Here is a 13,890-nt window from a genome sequence, read left to right as displayed (position 1 = left end):
ATACTCCCATATAATCCAGTTCAAAGCAGATGATCTGGATTTTATATGGCAGTATATAAGGGGCCTATGGGATACAATGAAAAATAAATTATTAGTATTGACAGTAGAGTATATTTAATAAAGCTAACCCTAAGTAAGCTTTTCTCATCATTGTAGCCGTCTGTGAAGAAAGATAACTAAGGAACTCAAAAATATTACTTCTCAGTAGAACTCTTTATTTGTATTCCTTTCTTTGTATGTGCCTTCATGCCATTTTTGATTTATGGGAACCCTAAGGTAAATCTCTCATATGGTTTTCTTGGCAAGATTTGTTCATAAAAGTTTTCTTTTTGCCATCCTCTGAGACTGAGAGAGTGATTTGCCAAGGTCTCCCAGTGGTTCTTCTATATTCCTTTCTAGGTGTGAAAAATACCCTGATGGGCAATGACATGGCTTTTGAGACAGTAAAGGCCCCTTGGAGCCCAAAACACAAGATCAATCGAATGAAGATGGTAAGAAAAGTGCTGGATACTGAGAACGAAGCTGCTTTCTGCCTTCATGATGACATGCCCAAGCACATATACTTTGCAGCCAACAACACAAACAAGTGGGGCCACAAACGTGGTTATCGGATTCAGATGGTGAGTTTTTCTGGAGATCATCTGCCAGAAACAGATCCAATGGAACGAGCCATCAGTTGGGACAGGTATGCAACAAATGTTTAGGCATTCACATCAAGACTGGTTATAATAACTATTGAGAGTTACATAATATGAAGGTGCTGATATATTGAATGATGCGGAGTAGAATTTCAAAGTGATGAAAGAGTGGGCTGTATGCACATGATTCTATTATTATTCAGGTTCCACTTTAGATATTCCCAGTCATTACATTTGTGTAATATAAAGAAGTTTACATGAGTTTGAATAAATTCCCAGGGGGTAAATGAGCCAGTTAATCCCAGCAAAAACAACCGTCTTGTGGCACTTTAGAAGGTAGAAAGGACATGAAAGGCAAAAAGCACAAGCAGTGATTATCACTCCACTGCCAATATTTCCCATCTAGTGGCATCATGAGGACAGTGTAGGAGGTGTAAATTGCAATGAGTGTCATCAATGCTAGTGATGCCACAGCTGTGATGGAAAGTGAAAGCTCCAGGGTTGAGAAAAGTGAGACATCGAGCTACTCTAGAAAGTTTCAGTACACAGGAGGAAGAAGGAAAGACGACACAGGGAGCTGCTGCTCTTTGCGACTAAGCCTCTTGAGTGCACTGAGGCAGTGGAGTGGGTAACATCAAGGCTGGCTAACCACAGAGGACTCCTGACATTGTAATCTGCCACCATATGTCATTGGGTTAAAGAGCCCCCTGGAATTCTGGCTGTTTGTTGAAGTCTTCATTATTTCTATTAGGTTGTGTAGAAAAGTGAATTTTTGCAGATGTTGCTCATTATCTGGTTGTGTGAGAAGTAAGACTTGAACTTTCTTCTTCTACACAATCATTCAAAACACAGGAGGCCTCTTAAGTTTTTACTCTGGCAACCACTAAAATTAAGTATTGCAAAAACTGATAATGCCACGCAGGCAATTAATAAATTATGTAACCACAATTACAAGGGATCTTTGCGTCCCTTTATGAAGGTTCTTAAGGCCAAGGTGTTTCCCATTGCTTTGTATGGAGCTGAAATATGGGGGGGGGGGAATCAAGATCTGGCATTGGTAGAAAGATTCCAACTTCGCCACTTGAAAATTGGCTTAGGTGTGGAGAGATCATCCCTGTCAGCTGCAGTGAGAGCAGAGATGGGAGTACCCCCAATTTCCACAGTAATCCTGAGGAGGCAGATCAATTGGTGGTACAAAATAAGACAAATGCAACCACATAGACTCCCAGCCATATGCCTATTAGAGCAAAAAAACCACAAAGAATGGTCATCATGGCTAAGCAGACTCATTCACACTGTCAGTAAGTTAGTTTTTGCCCCTCTCAAGCTAATAAATTTCAGGGCTAAAGTGTGCTCAATTGTTTACCAAAGAGCCCTTGACTTTGATGCACAAAATGATCTTATGATCATAGCGCAAGCTAGAGCCACTCCATTCCTGGCTAAATTTAAATGTAACGTTGGCATAGAAACCTACCTCTTTTTTACACTTCCACTATATATTAGAAATTTTTTTACCCAGGCTAGGTAGACATCAGAATATCCCCTATACGAAGAGAACCTGTGGGTGCCGTGAGGCAGATGCAGAAGTGGAGGACTCAGAACACTTTTTCTTAAAATGCCCCTATTAAAACAGGATTTGATCTTTCTATTTAGAGCCTCTGCTGGAGAACCATACTCATTTAGAAAATAAGGAGAAATTGCACATCCTTCTACTGGGTTCAGATAAAAACTCTATTTTAAAACTGACCCTTTTTATGCAAAAAGCGCTGGTCATCCGCGAGAAGATGGAAGCTGAGAGCTGTGACATTAATGCCATTAACAAAATCCAAATTTAAAATGTACTATGGATAAGCCACTAGTTTCACTTATCCTTGCCCCGCTTAAACCTTACTTTAAGGGAATCATTAATTTTAATCTTTTTATTCTGTATTTGCACAACTCCCTAGGAGTGGGTTGGTAGGCCTGTAGGCCGGGATGCTTTGTAAAACCGGGATGGTTTTACTGTATGTATGGGTAAATGTGTACATTTTGTATGTTTCACATGTTTTGATATGGTCAAAATTGACTAATCAATAAAGAGTTGTTGTTGTACTCTGGCAACCTGACCCAAGACATTTTGCTCCCTAAAACAAAGAACATAACATTTTAGATTCAAAATTTAATAGTGCTTGATATATTTTTAAAAGTTTTGTAGAAAAGGGTATTTCAGCAGATGTTGCTTGTCACATGTAACACCAGCTGAAATTCCTTCTTTTGCAAACATTAAAGTTACATGAAACTTCTCTATATTTCACTCTCATCATCCTAACTTACAAGTAAGACTCCTTGTTATTTACTTGTACTCCACTTTTCAGTTTACACATACAATCTGTTATTGTGCTGTTATTGTTGTAGTTACGTGTCTGGCTTATGGTGACCCTTTCATGGGGTTTTCTTGGTAAGATTTATTCAGAGTAAATTCACTATGGTTTTGTTTCGAAGCTAAGGATATCATCACATTGAGGTCCTGAAGCTAGGCAACATTGTGGGAATCTGTGGGGCAACATGGCAAATCAGTGGGGCAGTGAAACTATTGCTATTTCCCCCCCCCCCCCCCAATCACATGGTGGAAGCCATTGCTGCCTTGCTTCACTCCATGCTGTCCATGGCTTAATCAGAACATGGACAGTCACCTGGGTTCTGGATTCTTCCTCCCAGCACGCTTTTAACACAGAGCCGATACGGAGTCCTTCCGGAAGTAGTCCTACGTCATGTGATGGGCTACGGCAGACTCCATACCTGCTCAGTGTTGAAAGCATCCTACAATGGGGCAAAAGCCCCGTGTGATGAGGTTGTATGTGTGATTTACCCCTTGTTCTTGCCATCACTTAGGGGTGCAAGCCATAACTGACGACATGAATTCTCGTGACACCACTGCGCTTGCTCTTGTAATGATCCAGCAATAACCTGGCAACTGAGTCATTTGATAAAGGGACTTCAGTCCATGAAAATTTATGCCAAATATAACTTGTTTAAGTCACAACAAGACTGTTTTTTGTAGAATCTTTGATACTAACTGCATGCTTGCAGAAAGATAGTTTTCCAGTGTCAAAGCTCATCTGTGGAACAAAGTAATCTCAAAATGTGTAACCTGCTTTTCTTCACTTTGTACTGAAGAACTTTTATCAGCCCTTATATACTTGCAATTTTAAGACAGATTGTCTGATTAGAAATTCAATATTGGTCAGGGGAGAAAGAAACAAGAGGTTGACAACAGCTGAAATTTGGGTGGGATCTCTGCACAGGTGTAGACATATTGAAAAATAAATAAAAATTAAATTGTCAGGGAAGATTCAGGGATGGTAAGCCATCCCATGTACCTACTATGCCTTTTCCTCGCTTTTTGATATGTTGAGTTGCATAACACTTGACTCCTGAAGATGGCTGTTAGGCTCCATTTCTATGTGCTTAGGAAACAGAGCTTCATGGAGTCCCACTGAAAGTGCCCTTATATCATGTGACAGCCTCCATGGGATCCCTGTGGGGATCCATTTTTTAAGTGCATGAAAACAGAGCCTTGCAGCCATCTGATGAAGTCTGTAATTGGGTCTGTTCCTCTGTTGTTTAGGTACAAGCTAGCTGTTACCAAGCGGAAGGAGAATGAACCATCCAGTACCAGCCCCTATAACATGCTTGACCCATGGTCACCTACAGTTGCCTTTTCTGACTTCATAAATAATGAATCCATCGTTAATGAGGTGAGTCACAAAATTCTTTTTAACTTGCAAAGGCACTGGTGATGGTCAGAAGTTCTACTGGAGTTCTGTGGGAATGGTGACAGCAAAGGTAAGATGACAGTCTGGCAGGGCTTAACATGTTTGGACTTCACCTCACTGAGACAGAAACAAGCAGTGTAGTCAACCTCATGGCCAATACAGAGCATTGTTACTCCTTACTGACCTTGGATTTTAGAGTACATGTAGATGTGCCCTGGTATTGGGCAAATGGGTTGGGTCTTCACCTCTAACTGGAAGTGGGAACGACTCAAGGGAAGAAGAGAGGGAAGGAAATGTGGCATGTTTTATGAGTGGACACTGGGTGTAAACTATTGAATCTGCATATATTATAATAACAAAAAGAAACAGATGGATCTTGCAGCTACATTCCGTACATGTCACATCCAGTCTCATGTAACATTTTAGAATTTATTTTTAAACCAATTTAAACTCAGCCTTTTAAAATTCAGGAGTTGTAGTAAAAGCTTTAGCAACATTGTAGTAGTTCAGCATGAGGGTCATTTTGTTTTAATGCTAATATTCCTCTTTCACTACTTGACTTCTTCTGAAACTCTGTCCTAAAAACGATCACTATGTTTACTTGGAGCTCATATTTAGTGGATCCAAGACAGTAGAAACACAGTACAGCTGTTAGGCTTCATTTTGTGTCCTGTGTTTTCACTCTATAACCTGTGTTGGGGTAAACATTATGGGGCCCTTGCCAATATCTACTTCTTAGCAGAGGACCTACTTCCAGGATCTGAAGATCCCTGTCTACGTTGCTTATACCTCTTGCTTGTCACTTGGTGTTCCTCTGTCTTGCCAAAACAAATGCAATGATAGCAATATTGACGGGGAAATAGTGTTCTTTATGTAGTAGATACAGATGAATCTCCTAGGTACACAGTGAATTAATAGAAAAGTCTCCTAGTTATGGTAATTTATCTCCCATTAATCATTTTGACTGGAATTCTTTATTTACTTTTCTGGGGCCAACAGTTCTAAATAGGATTTTCTTCTGGGCAGATTTTATAAGATTGTACTGTGAACTTACTCTGATCAATGATTAGATTATATTCAGTCACTTGTGGGGCACCTTGGGACCCCAGAGGCTGTCATTCTTCAACTCTCTGCCCAGCATGGAAAATTGTTAAAGCCAATGGCAGTTGAAGTTCAGTGACACTCTGGAGGACTACAGGTATTGAACTATTATCCATGAACTGATGCACCATGCTTGCTCAGTTTCTCTAACTGCTTTTCTGCATCATACCTGAATACATCATTATTTTGTTTTTCTCTCCAAGGATCTGGTTGCCTGGATCACTACTGGCTTCTTGCATATCCCACATGCTGAGGACATACCCAACACTTTAACACTGGGAAATGTGCTTGGATTCTTTTTGAGACCTTATAATTTTTTTGATGAAGATCCTTCCATATATTCTCCAGACAGTGTTTTTTTCACCAGTGAGCAAGACTTCACTTCCTGTGATGTCAACCAACTTGCATGTCTACAAAAAACAGCTGCCTGTGTACCCAACTTTCCCGCTTTCACTTACAGTGGCTTCCAAAATATGACCAAGCTCTGAAGCCTATTATTTGGATGGTGTACATATGTCTTAAATTAGAAGGGAGAAAGTGAACAGTTCATTATAAAAACTATATATGGTGTAGACTGTAATGTGTATGAAGAGAAGCTCTACCTGAGTTGTTTCTGTCCAATAACTTTGAAATTCAATACTTACGCTTTTTTTAAAAGTTCACATTTCTTGTATTTGCAAAGTGGATTTCCTGCAGTTCTTTTTTAGGGTTAAGATTTCACAATCAGATTACTGCATTGTAATAGATTCTCCACAAGTTGTGCTCCTATTTATCTTTTGCTATCCTTTTGAGATGTTAATAGAGGTCCCTGCACTCCAGGAAAGTAGATTAGAAAAGAAGAGAGGAATATATAACTTTCCATATGTTGCTGTGCTGCACCTCCTACCATGTTTCATACTGCCCAAGGGTGGTGGGATTTACAAAAATGGAGACATTTATTTGATAGTATACCCTAGATGCACTCCAAATTGAAGAATTAATTACATATATTCCCTTCTGATGTTATCCTACAAACACGTTTATTGTGGGACCAACCTATATTATCACTATGAAGAGATTTAGTGAGGTGATTCATTATTCAAAATGTTTGAGATGTGGTATGATCCTTGGTTGGGAAAGCAACTTTTAACAAGGAGAAAAACAGAGAAACTGTGTGATAGTTAAATCACTTGTTGCTTTTTCCTAGTTGTTATTTTCCATATACAACTGCAGTGTGCTTGTGGCAGCTGAAAGAACTAATGTATCCCTTTCTAACACTTATATTGTCTAATTTGCTATGAATTTGCAATGTCAATTGCCTTATCTTGAGCTGAAGCCTATTAAGAAAAATAAAAATAAAATAAAAATGAGTATGACCTGGCTATTTGTGAACTGCCTGTTGAGATGATTTATGGACTAATGAAAAAACAAAATTGTTGAGCAGAAGCAAACTTGTTGTTGTTTTAAAGGTTTATAAGGAGTTATAAAATAGTTATATTAATGTAATCTGGAATCAATATAAATTTGCATCTTGCTATTTCCACAAGCGCTGTTATGTGTATTGCTTTAATGGATGCATGTCAACCAAAGTCAAAAAATCTGGTATCTTGGGCATCATTTTATCTAAAAAAATAAAATTGCCTTTCAGTTTAGCAAAACTGAAATTGTTACATAAATGAGATTTTGTCACATCTCATTTTGGTGATGTCGAGATAAGTCAATCATCACTCCACATGTCAAGCTCAAACTGTAATTGCTTGTCTTTTTAAACAACAAGCAGAACCACACACCTTTCAAATAGGCAGCCTGTCATAATATGCAATTCAGGCCTGATCAAGAAATGTGTATCTAGATCCTAGACACATGTACACATCTTCTGTTCATTATAAATTGCAAATGATATTAAAAATATAATTTGACATCTGATGGTAACATTCATATAGCAGCTGAGACACTCATTCTAAGGACAGAAATAGAAAGAAACCTTGTAAACTTTTGAAAGACTAACTTATCCAAAACAGACATTTATATTTGTGTGGACATTTTGTCACCATCCATGGACACTATGAGCTTGTCTACATGAGCCCCAAATCCTCATTTTGTCAATAACATCTCCTTTGAAATTGCACTGAGATAATTCAGGGCAGACCAGAAGTCAGTCTTTGGTCTGGGGTACAGCCATGATTGCTTCTCTGGTCTCCTAACAGACCTTCATAGACTTGGCTTGCTCTTGGAGGTCAAGGGACTTATTGTAGGTAAAGATTTTGACAGCTTTATATTTTGCCAACTACTGCTAAATAAACCTGTCATACCTTTCAACCCTGGCCTAATGCCTCTGTATTCTAAAAGAATCAGAACAGTGGCCCATGACCAATTGTTAGCATGAAGTCTCCCATCCCTGAACTTTACTCATAAGAAGAAAACCAACCTGGCAGGACCAGTTATTAGAAACGTGAGTGAAGCCTTCAACATGCTGTGCTCCTCAGATATCCAGAACATCTTTATTCTTGACTCCATTCAGAATGATCCTTGGCCAGTCTGGTAGGTGTGAAATCTGTGCCTGTAAGAAATGCATAGACAGATGCATGGGCATACCTGTATGAGATATACATTCCTTAGCTAGAGGACAGGGCTTGATAGGAAATCAAGGCCAAGAAATATAAAAAAGGTTGGCTTAGAAGATGGTGCTGTGGCTCTCCAAATGTTACTAAACTGAGGCTCATGGTTGACTGTGCATTACAGCTATTGCAAGAATCAGTTGTCGTAGGGAGGAGCTATTTTTTAAACATGTAGATTTGTAGCTCTACTCCAGAACTCCTGAGCATCTTTTTCTGATCGAGAGTCTTCCTTCTGATCGAGGATGTGCTTTGGAGATTATTTCATTTTGATGTGGAACTTCTTTTCATGAACAGAACAAATTTGATGTACGTATGTTGGTTTCCAGCCTCTTTCATCTCATGTTTACCAGTCACCATATATAAAATTAAAATGTCATTAAATACATTGAATGTGTCCATTCCTATATGTGTACTGCAAGCTAAATTCATTGTGAAGAAACCACACTTTTGAGTTTCTGAAAATTCTGTCAAATTGAAGGAAATCTAACAAGTGGAACCAGCTGCCTAAATATTTCTGTCTCTGCTTGAGCACTTTGAACTTGCCAATTAAAGTGACAATTACATTTTAAAAACTGAGTAAATGCTTGTGATAAACACCATGTATTTAGATGAAATTCATATGCAGATTTATGAACTGCTGGCTAATGAGGTTATTTTGGTGATTGAAATCTCATTACATATGATGCAGCAACTTTCTCATGGGCATTCCTAGAAACATAGATTATTATCTGGGACACTTTGTGTTGGTTGTTGCTGTAAATACCTGCAAGGCTTAAAATGTTTTAAATAAGTAATATCATATAATCTGAGTGTTGATTTTCAGATAAAGAATGGAATGAATGAATAGGCCACAAGAGCCATCTAATCCAACCTTCTGCCATGCAGAATACATAACTTAAGCACCCTGAAAGATGCACATTCAGTCTCTGTTTAACACTTTCAAAGAGAGAAATATGTCACTTTTTGACGCAATGAACAACTCTTACAGTAAAATAAACTTTTGATGGAATCTTGTTCCTTAAAATTTGAATTCATTGGCTTGTTTTCATGACAAGTCATTTTTGTCATGTATCTTGTACAAATGTCTAACTTAAGCAACCTCTCCTCTTCTTGCACAGGAACATTTTTCAAACCTTAGAGCCCATCAACATGGACCCTTTATCTCCAGGGACAGGGTGAGGGCAGCTTTCTGGTGGCTGCATGACGTACAAGCTGATTCAAGTTAACATGGGCCAAGACCACTTAAAGTGGCCTTGAATTGCATTAACAGAAGTCATGGGATACTCTGGAGTTTTGAAAATTTGGCATTCATTCATATTTTGGGTGAGTGTAAACAGTTGTGCAGCTTACGGCAGCAGACATTTACACCTTTCCCTGTCATTTTGGGATTTGCCATGCTTATTAGACACAAAAATTGTAGTGTTCATTGCTCAGTTCCTGGAATGATGTTTCTGTGAGTTAGCCACAATTTGCATGAATATCTGTAAAATGGATCCTGACCTGTTGCATGAACAATAGTTAAACAAACAATGGATTATACTGGATGAATTTCAAAACAGGATTTTGAGTATGGTTGCCATGTATTTTAAGTTTATATGTGGATGACATGCTGTGATTTTTATATGACCAATATCATACTATAATCTGGGGCTGCATTTCTTTGTTGTTATGGAAGAGGGAGCCAAGATTCAAAGGCTTAGCCCCTCAGATGCTATGGTATTAGAAAAACAAGTGATAGTATGTACCTTGAAGATGAATAAATGTATGATAGCTTGATCTTGAATAGACTATCACTGACTTTGCGTACTGTCTGTAAACATTAATTCAATGACAAATATTTTAGTTTTCAAGGTGCCACATGACATGTTGTTGCTTTTTGTAACCCACATATCTAGTGTTGGTAGGGGAATACTAGGAGTTGTATCCCCAGAAAGTAACATTCTCAAGTTCTGGAAATTCACACATTGAAATGGTTATGGCAAGAAAGTTTTGTTCTGTCATATCTACCATCTCCTGCATGCCAGATGGCAGTCTACACTAGCTGTTACAAGCCATTTATATTTGACTTTCATAACTTCCCTAAAATAACTTTTTATTATACCCCTAACCTTGCACATTACAGCCCTAGTTTTGCTGATCTTTTGTATCTTTCATCCAAATGAACCTCCTTGTACAAACTGCTGCCGAGAATGTTGATGCTGTGTCCTTGCTCAAAACAACAAGGACTGGAAAGGGACCAATCTGCAAAGGTCAACACGTCTTGTTAGGAATACATTGTTCGTGGTAGAAATTATTTCCACTAGATCAGGTGTATGTGATATATAATTAGCAGAGGCACAACAGATAGTATTGGTACGGCAAGAACTTTCCAGCCATAGAAATCCCTGCAAAGTGAATTTTGTAATAAATATTCCTGGGAAATAAGGGGAACAGAATCCTATATCTTTCAACAATGCCCCAAATCCAGTTCCCAAAACATCTTTTATCTCCAGTGTCAAATTTAATCTGCTTTATCTTTCTCTGCTGACATATCATAATAACACATCGGGTGACATTGGTGGTATGCTTAGCACATGAAAGTGGCAGCAAAGCCAGGGATGTTTGTGAGACATCCTGAATATATTCCAACTTGTCTATGTGTCATTTTCTCAGAATGAGAAATAATTTCAGCTTGAACTGTACACGTTGTGAGAGAATGACTGGCTGATGCCAACAGCATGTGGATGATCAGATCTGTTCAGGGTTGCATGGCTGTGAGCACGTAGCTAGCCGCCAGCTGGTCTGCCATGTCGAATGTGATACTTTCATTATACTACAGCTTCGGGTTTTGAATAGAACATGCTTTTAGTAGCCAAGTATCTAGAAGAATGCAAGAATTATTGGATTTATATAGTCTTGTTCAGAGCTTGGAAAGATATTTATTAAAATAATTACATCACTTGCTGTTACTTGGAACAACATTTATAAAAAAATAACTAATTGAGCTGCTCATTGCTTTTTCATTTTAAATTAAAATACATTGGATTGTTAAGGGAATCTTATAAAGCTTGCAAAATTATTGTCAAAACACCTCTAACATGCCCCTAAAAAGTAAATGTAAAAAGTAATGGGAAAATGATATTTATTGTATCAGTAAAATAACTTCATCCAGCGTATTTGAAATGAATTCATTCTCGTTACCAACAAGAAATGCATTTCATTGACATGGAAGAAAAAATACTAAAGCAAGTTGGCTAGTCAAACCGTTCTGAATAAATAATTCCACAAGCATCAGGAGCCACAATTTAAAATGCCCTTATATCTGACAGTGACAAATACATTCAAATGGTTAATCAAGATTTGATTAAAATGAAGGAAAACAGTGCAAAAAGGAACCAAGTGCCAAGGGGCTGCTCAAATTATCTGGAGTTTCACGTAGGCAACATTTTAATTGTACTTCCTAGTAATCAAATAATGATTCAGACTTATAAATAAATAATGTTCATGAAAGAACGAGCTCTTTATTGATGTAAGGAGATATGCCTTTAGTAAAACAATGTCTGCAATGAAGAGAGATAAAAAATTCATAGCTTATATTTGGAAATCCTGTCTCATGCATGGAAATAAGAGTGGAGTGGTTCTTCTCCTTTCGTTTATTCCCAATTTCTCTCACACACATACTTATACACACTAACATTTCCTAAATGAAAACCAGGCACAAGTGTCCATCAACATCAGCACTGTAGTCAAGATGGCCAAAGTTATTAATGAGGTAGGACACATAGGCTAGAACATGCTGCAGGTGTTTGCTTTCACCTGAGGCTACTGAGATGGGCAAGATTCCACACTTCTCATCTCTTTCTGCTGAGTTAACTGACTGCAAACTACTTTTATACTTTTGCAGCAGCTGAAAGCTAAGGTCAAATTGAAAAATGGGGGGAGGAGAGAGACACTGGGATATTTTAAGAGCAGCTGAAAAAGTGGGATGACAGGATTAATCTGAATTAATCTCTAAATATTGGGGGCAGTTGTAGAGTTATGTGTGCACACAGACATTTGAAACACCAGTGGAGTTAAATCCTTACCTCTAGTAAAACGATATCTGAGGTCCCTTCCAGACAGGATCTGATCCCAGGTTTTCTGTCTATCCTAGATTATCTGGCAGTGAGGACTCATATAATCCAGTTTAAAGCAGAAAACCTGGGATCGGATCCCTGTCTGGAAGGGGTCTGATAAGATGCTTGGTCTTTCTTGTCCACTGGGATCAGATGGATGATTGAGGTTATTAGCCAAATTTCAATGATTATGCTTTGACAAAAAAAGAGACAGAATTATAGCATCACAAAGTTGGAAGAGACCACAAGAGCCACCCAGTCCAACCCTCTGCCATGCAGGTAAAAGCATAAACAATGCACTTCCAACAGAAGGCCACCCAGCTTCTGTTTAAAAGCCTCCAAAGAAGGAACATGCATCACACTCCAAGGCAGAGAGTTCCACTGTTGAACAGCTCTTATGGTCAGCAAGTCAGTGATCCAGTACTCAATAGGGTTCACTATTATCCATGATCCACATATCCACATCAAATTCCTGCAGTGTATTGTCCGTGGATATGAGGATCATACTTTATATGGATCATGTGGGCTTTCTAAAATATACCCCTCAGTAGATTTTGAAACTGCAAATCACCAAGCCATTTCCAGACTGGCTATGAAGACTTGTAGATCTGTTTGCAGTGGTTTTACTCCTATCCATCTGCCCACAGTTCCTACCTTGGAGAATTCCATCTTGTTTTTACCTGTTTCTACAATATTTAGAAGATGGGAAGGCTCGTTTTGAAATGTGGAGAGCAGAGTAATCTGAATGGGGGTGCTTTCATTTTATCTCACTTCAAGGGACAGCAGTGAGTTTCATATGCAATTTCCAGAAGCTGAAGCTAGACAAAAGAGAAGTGTGGGAAGCCACGGGTCATAATGCCATTGGCAACAATTGGAACTTAATCCCATGCACTGAGTAAAGCATTGGAATTTGCCCTTTAGCTTTGCAGCGCCCCATTTGGAAATTAAACATATGATTTTCCTACCCTACAACATGTTTTCATCATTTCACTTTCTTTATAAATTATTCGTTTGCCTTCCAACATACAGGAGAGATATTTCTCCTCCCAGTGTCCCCTCCCTCATTTTCTTATTATTAAAAAAAATCAATGGGATATCTTCTTTTTGTAAGCAAAAAGTTTACAAAACAAAATAAATAAATTACCCTTCCTTCCTCCACAATCCCAAAATGGTAATGGCAGAAGAAAGGAATCAGTATGGCCCATCTCGGCTCCTCCCCCCAGCACAGTGTCATCATACCGTTTACAAGTAGACAACAGGGATTCCCAATACATGTGAAATTTGCCATTTTCGCCTGTCTCTATGTGGGGAATTGAAAAGGAAGACAATTGCCAATTGAGTTCTAAATTGTTGGGAAAAGCCACACTTTAGAAATGGCAAAAGACTAGAAACGTGCATCGTATGGAATGAACGTTCATCGTATGATGGGTTCTGTAGGTAGCTGTTTCTAAAGTGTATAGAAACATGGAGTTTACTGCATGTGATGAAGCCCTAAGTGAGTAGGAAATGTGTTTTGTGTTTTTTTAGTTCTTTACTTTTTCTTCTCATCCAGAGTTTGGAAACTCAGTGCACATTCTTGTTTGTTCATCCAAGCCTGCTAACTCTGCTCTTGTTCAGTCAGTTGTAGGAAGCAGGAGCAAAGCTGCAATTTTACTTGGATGAGCCTCCTTCTTCCACCACTATTATCTAACTGCCCTTGAAGACC

The 13,890-nt window shown here is 38.5% G+C and overlaps 1 protein-coding gene across 4 annotated transcripts in view; it reads left to right on the top strand.

Moving 5' to 3' along the window:
• plch1 (phospholipase C eta 1) overlaps window positions 1-6,840 on the top strand; it is a 218,679-nt gene extending 211,839 nt beyond the window's left edge. For all 4 annotated transcript variants that reach the window (XM_062976689.1, XM_016992037.2, XM_062976692.1 and 1 more), the window contains 3 exons: window positions 400-685; window positions 4,246-4,375; window positions 5,698-6,840. In XM_062976689.1, the coding sequence (XP_062832759.1) occupies window positions 400-685; window positions 4,246-4,375; window positions 5,698-5,982 (701 nt within the window). In that variant the 3' untranslated portion in view covers window positions 5,983-6,840. The remainder of the gene's footprint in view (window positions 1-399; window positions 686-4,245; window positions 4,376-5,697) is intronic.
• The last annotated feature ends 7,050 nt before the right edge of the window (window positions 6,841-13,890 follow it).

The sequence above is a fragment of the Anolis carolinensis genome, chromosome 3 (genome assembly GCF_035594765.1).
Source record: "Anolis carolinensis isolate JA03-04 chromosome 3, rAnoCar3.1.pri, whole genome shotgun sequence".
NCBI classification, from domain to species: Eukaryota; Metazoa; Chordata; class Lepidosauria; order Squamata; family Dactyloidae; genus Anolis; species Anolis carolinensis.
Note: the sequence above shows the minus strand (reverse complement) of the source record. Positions and strands in the feature narration are given on the sequence as shown.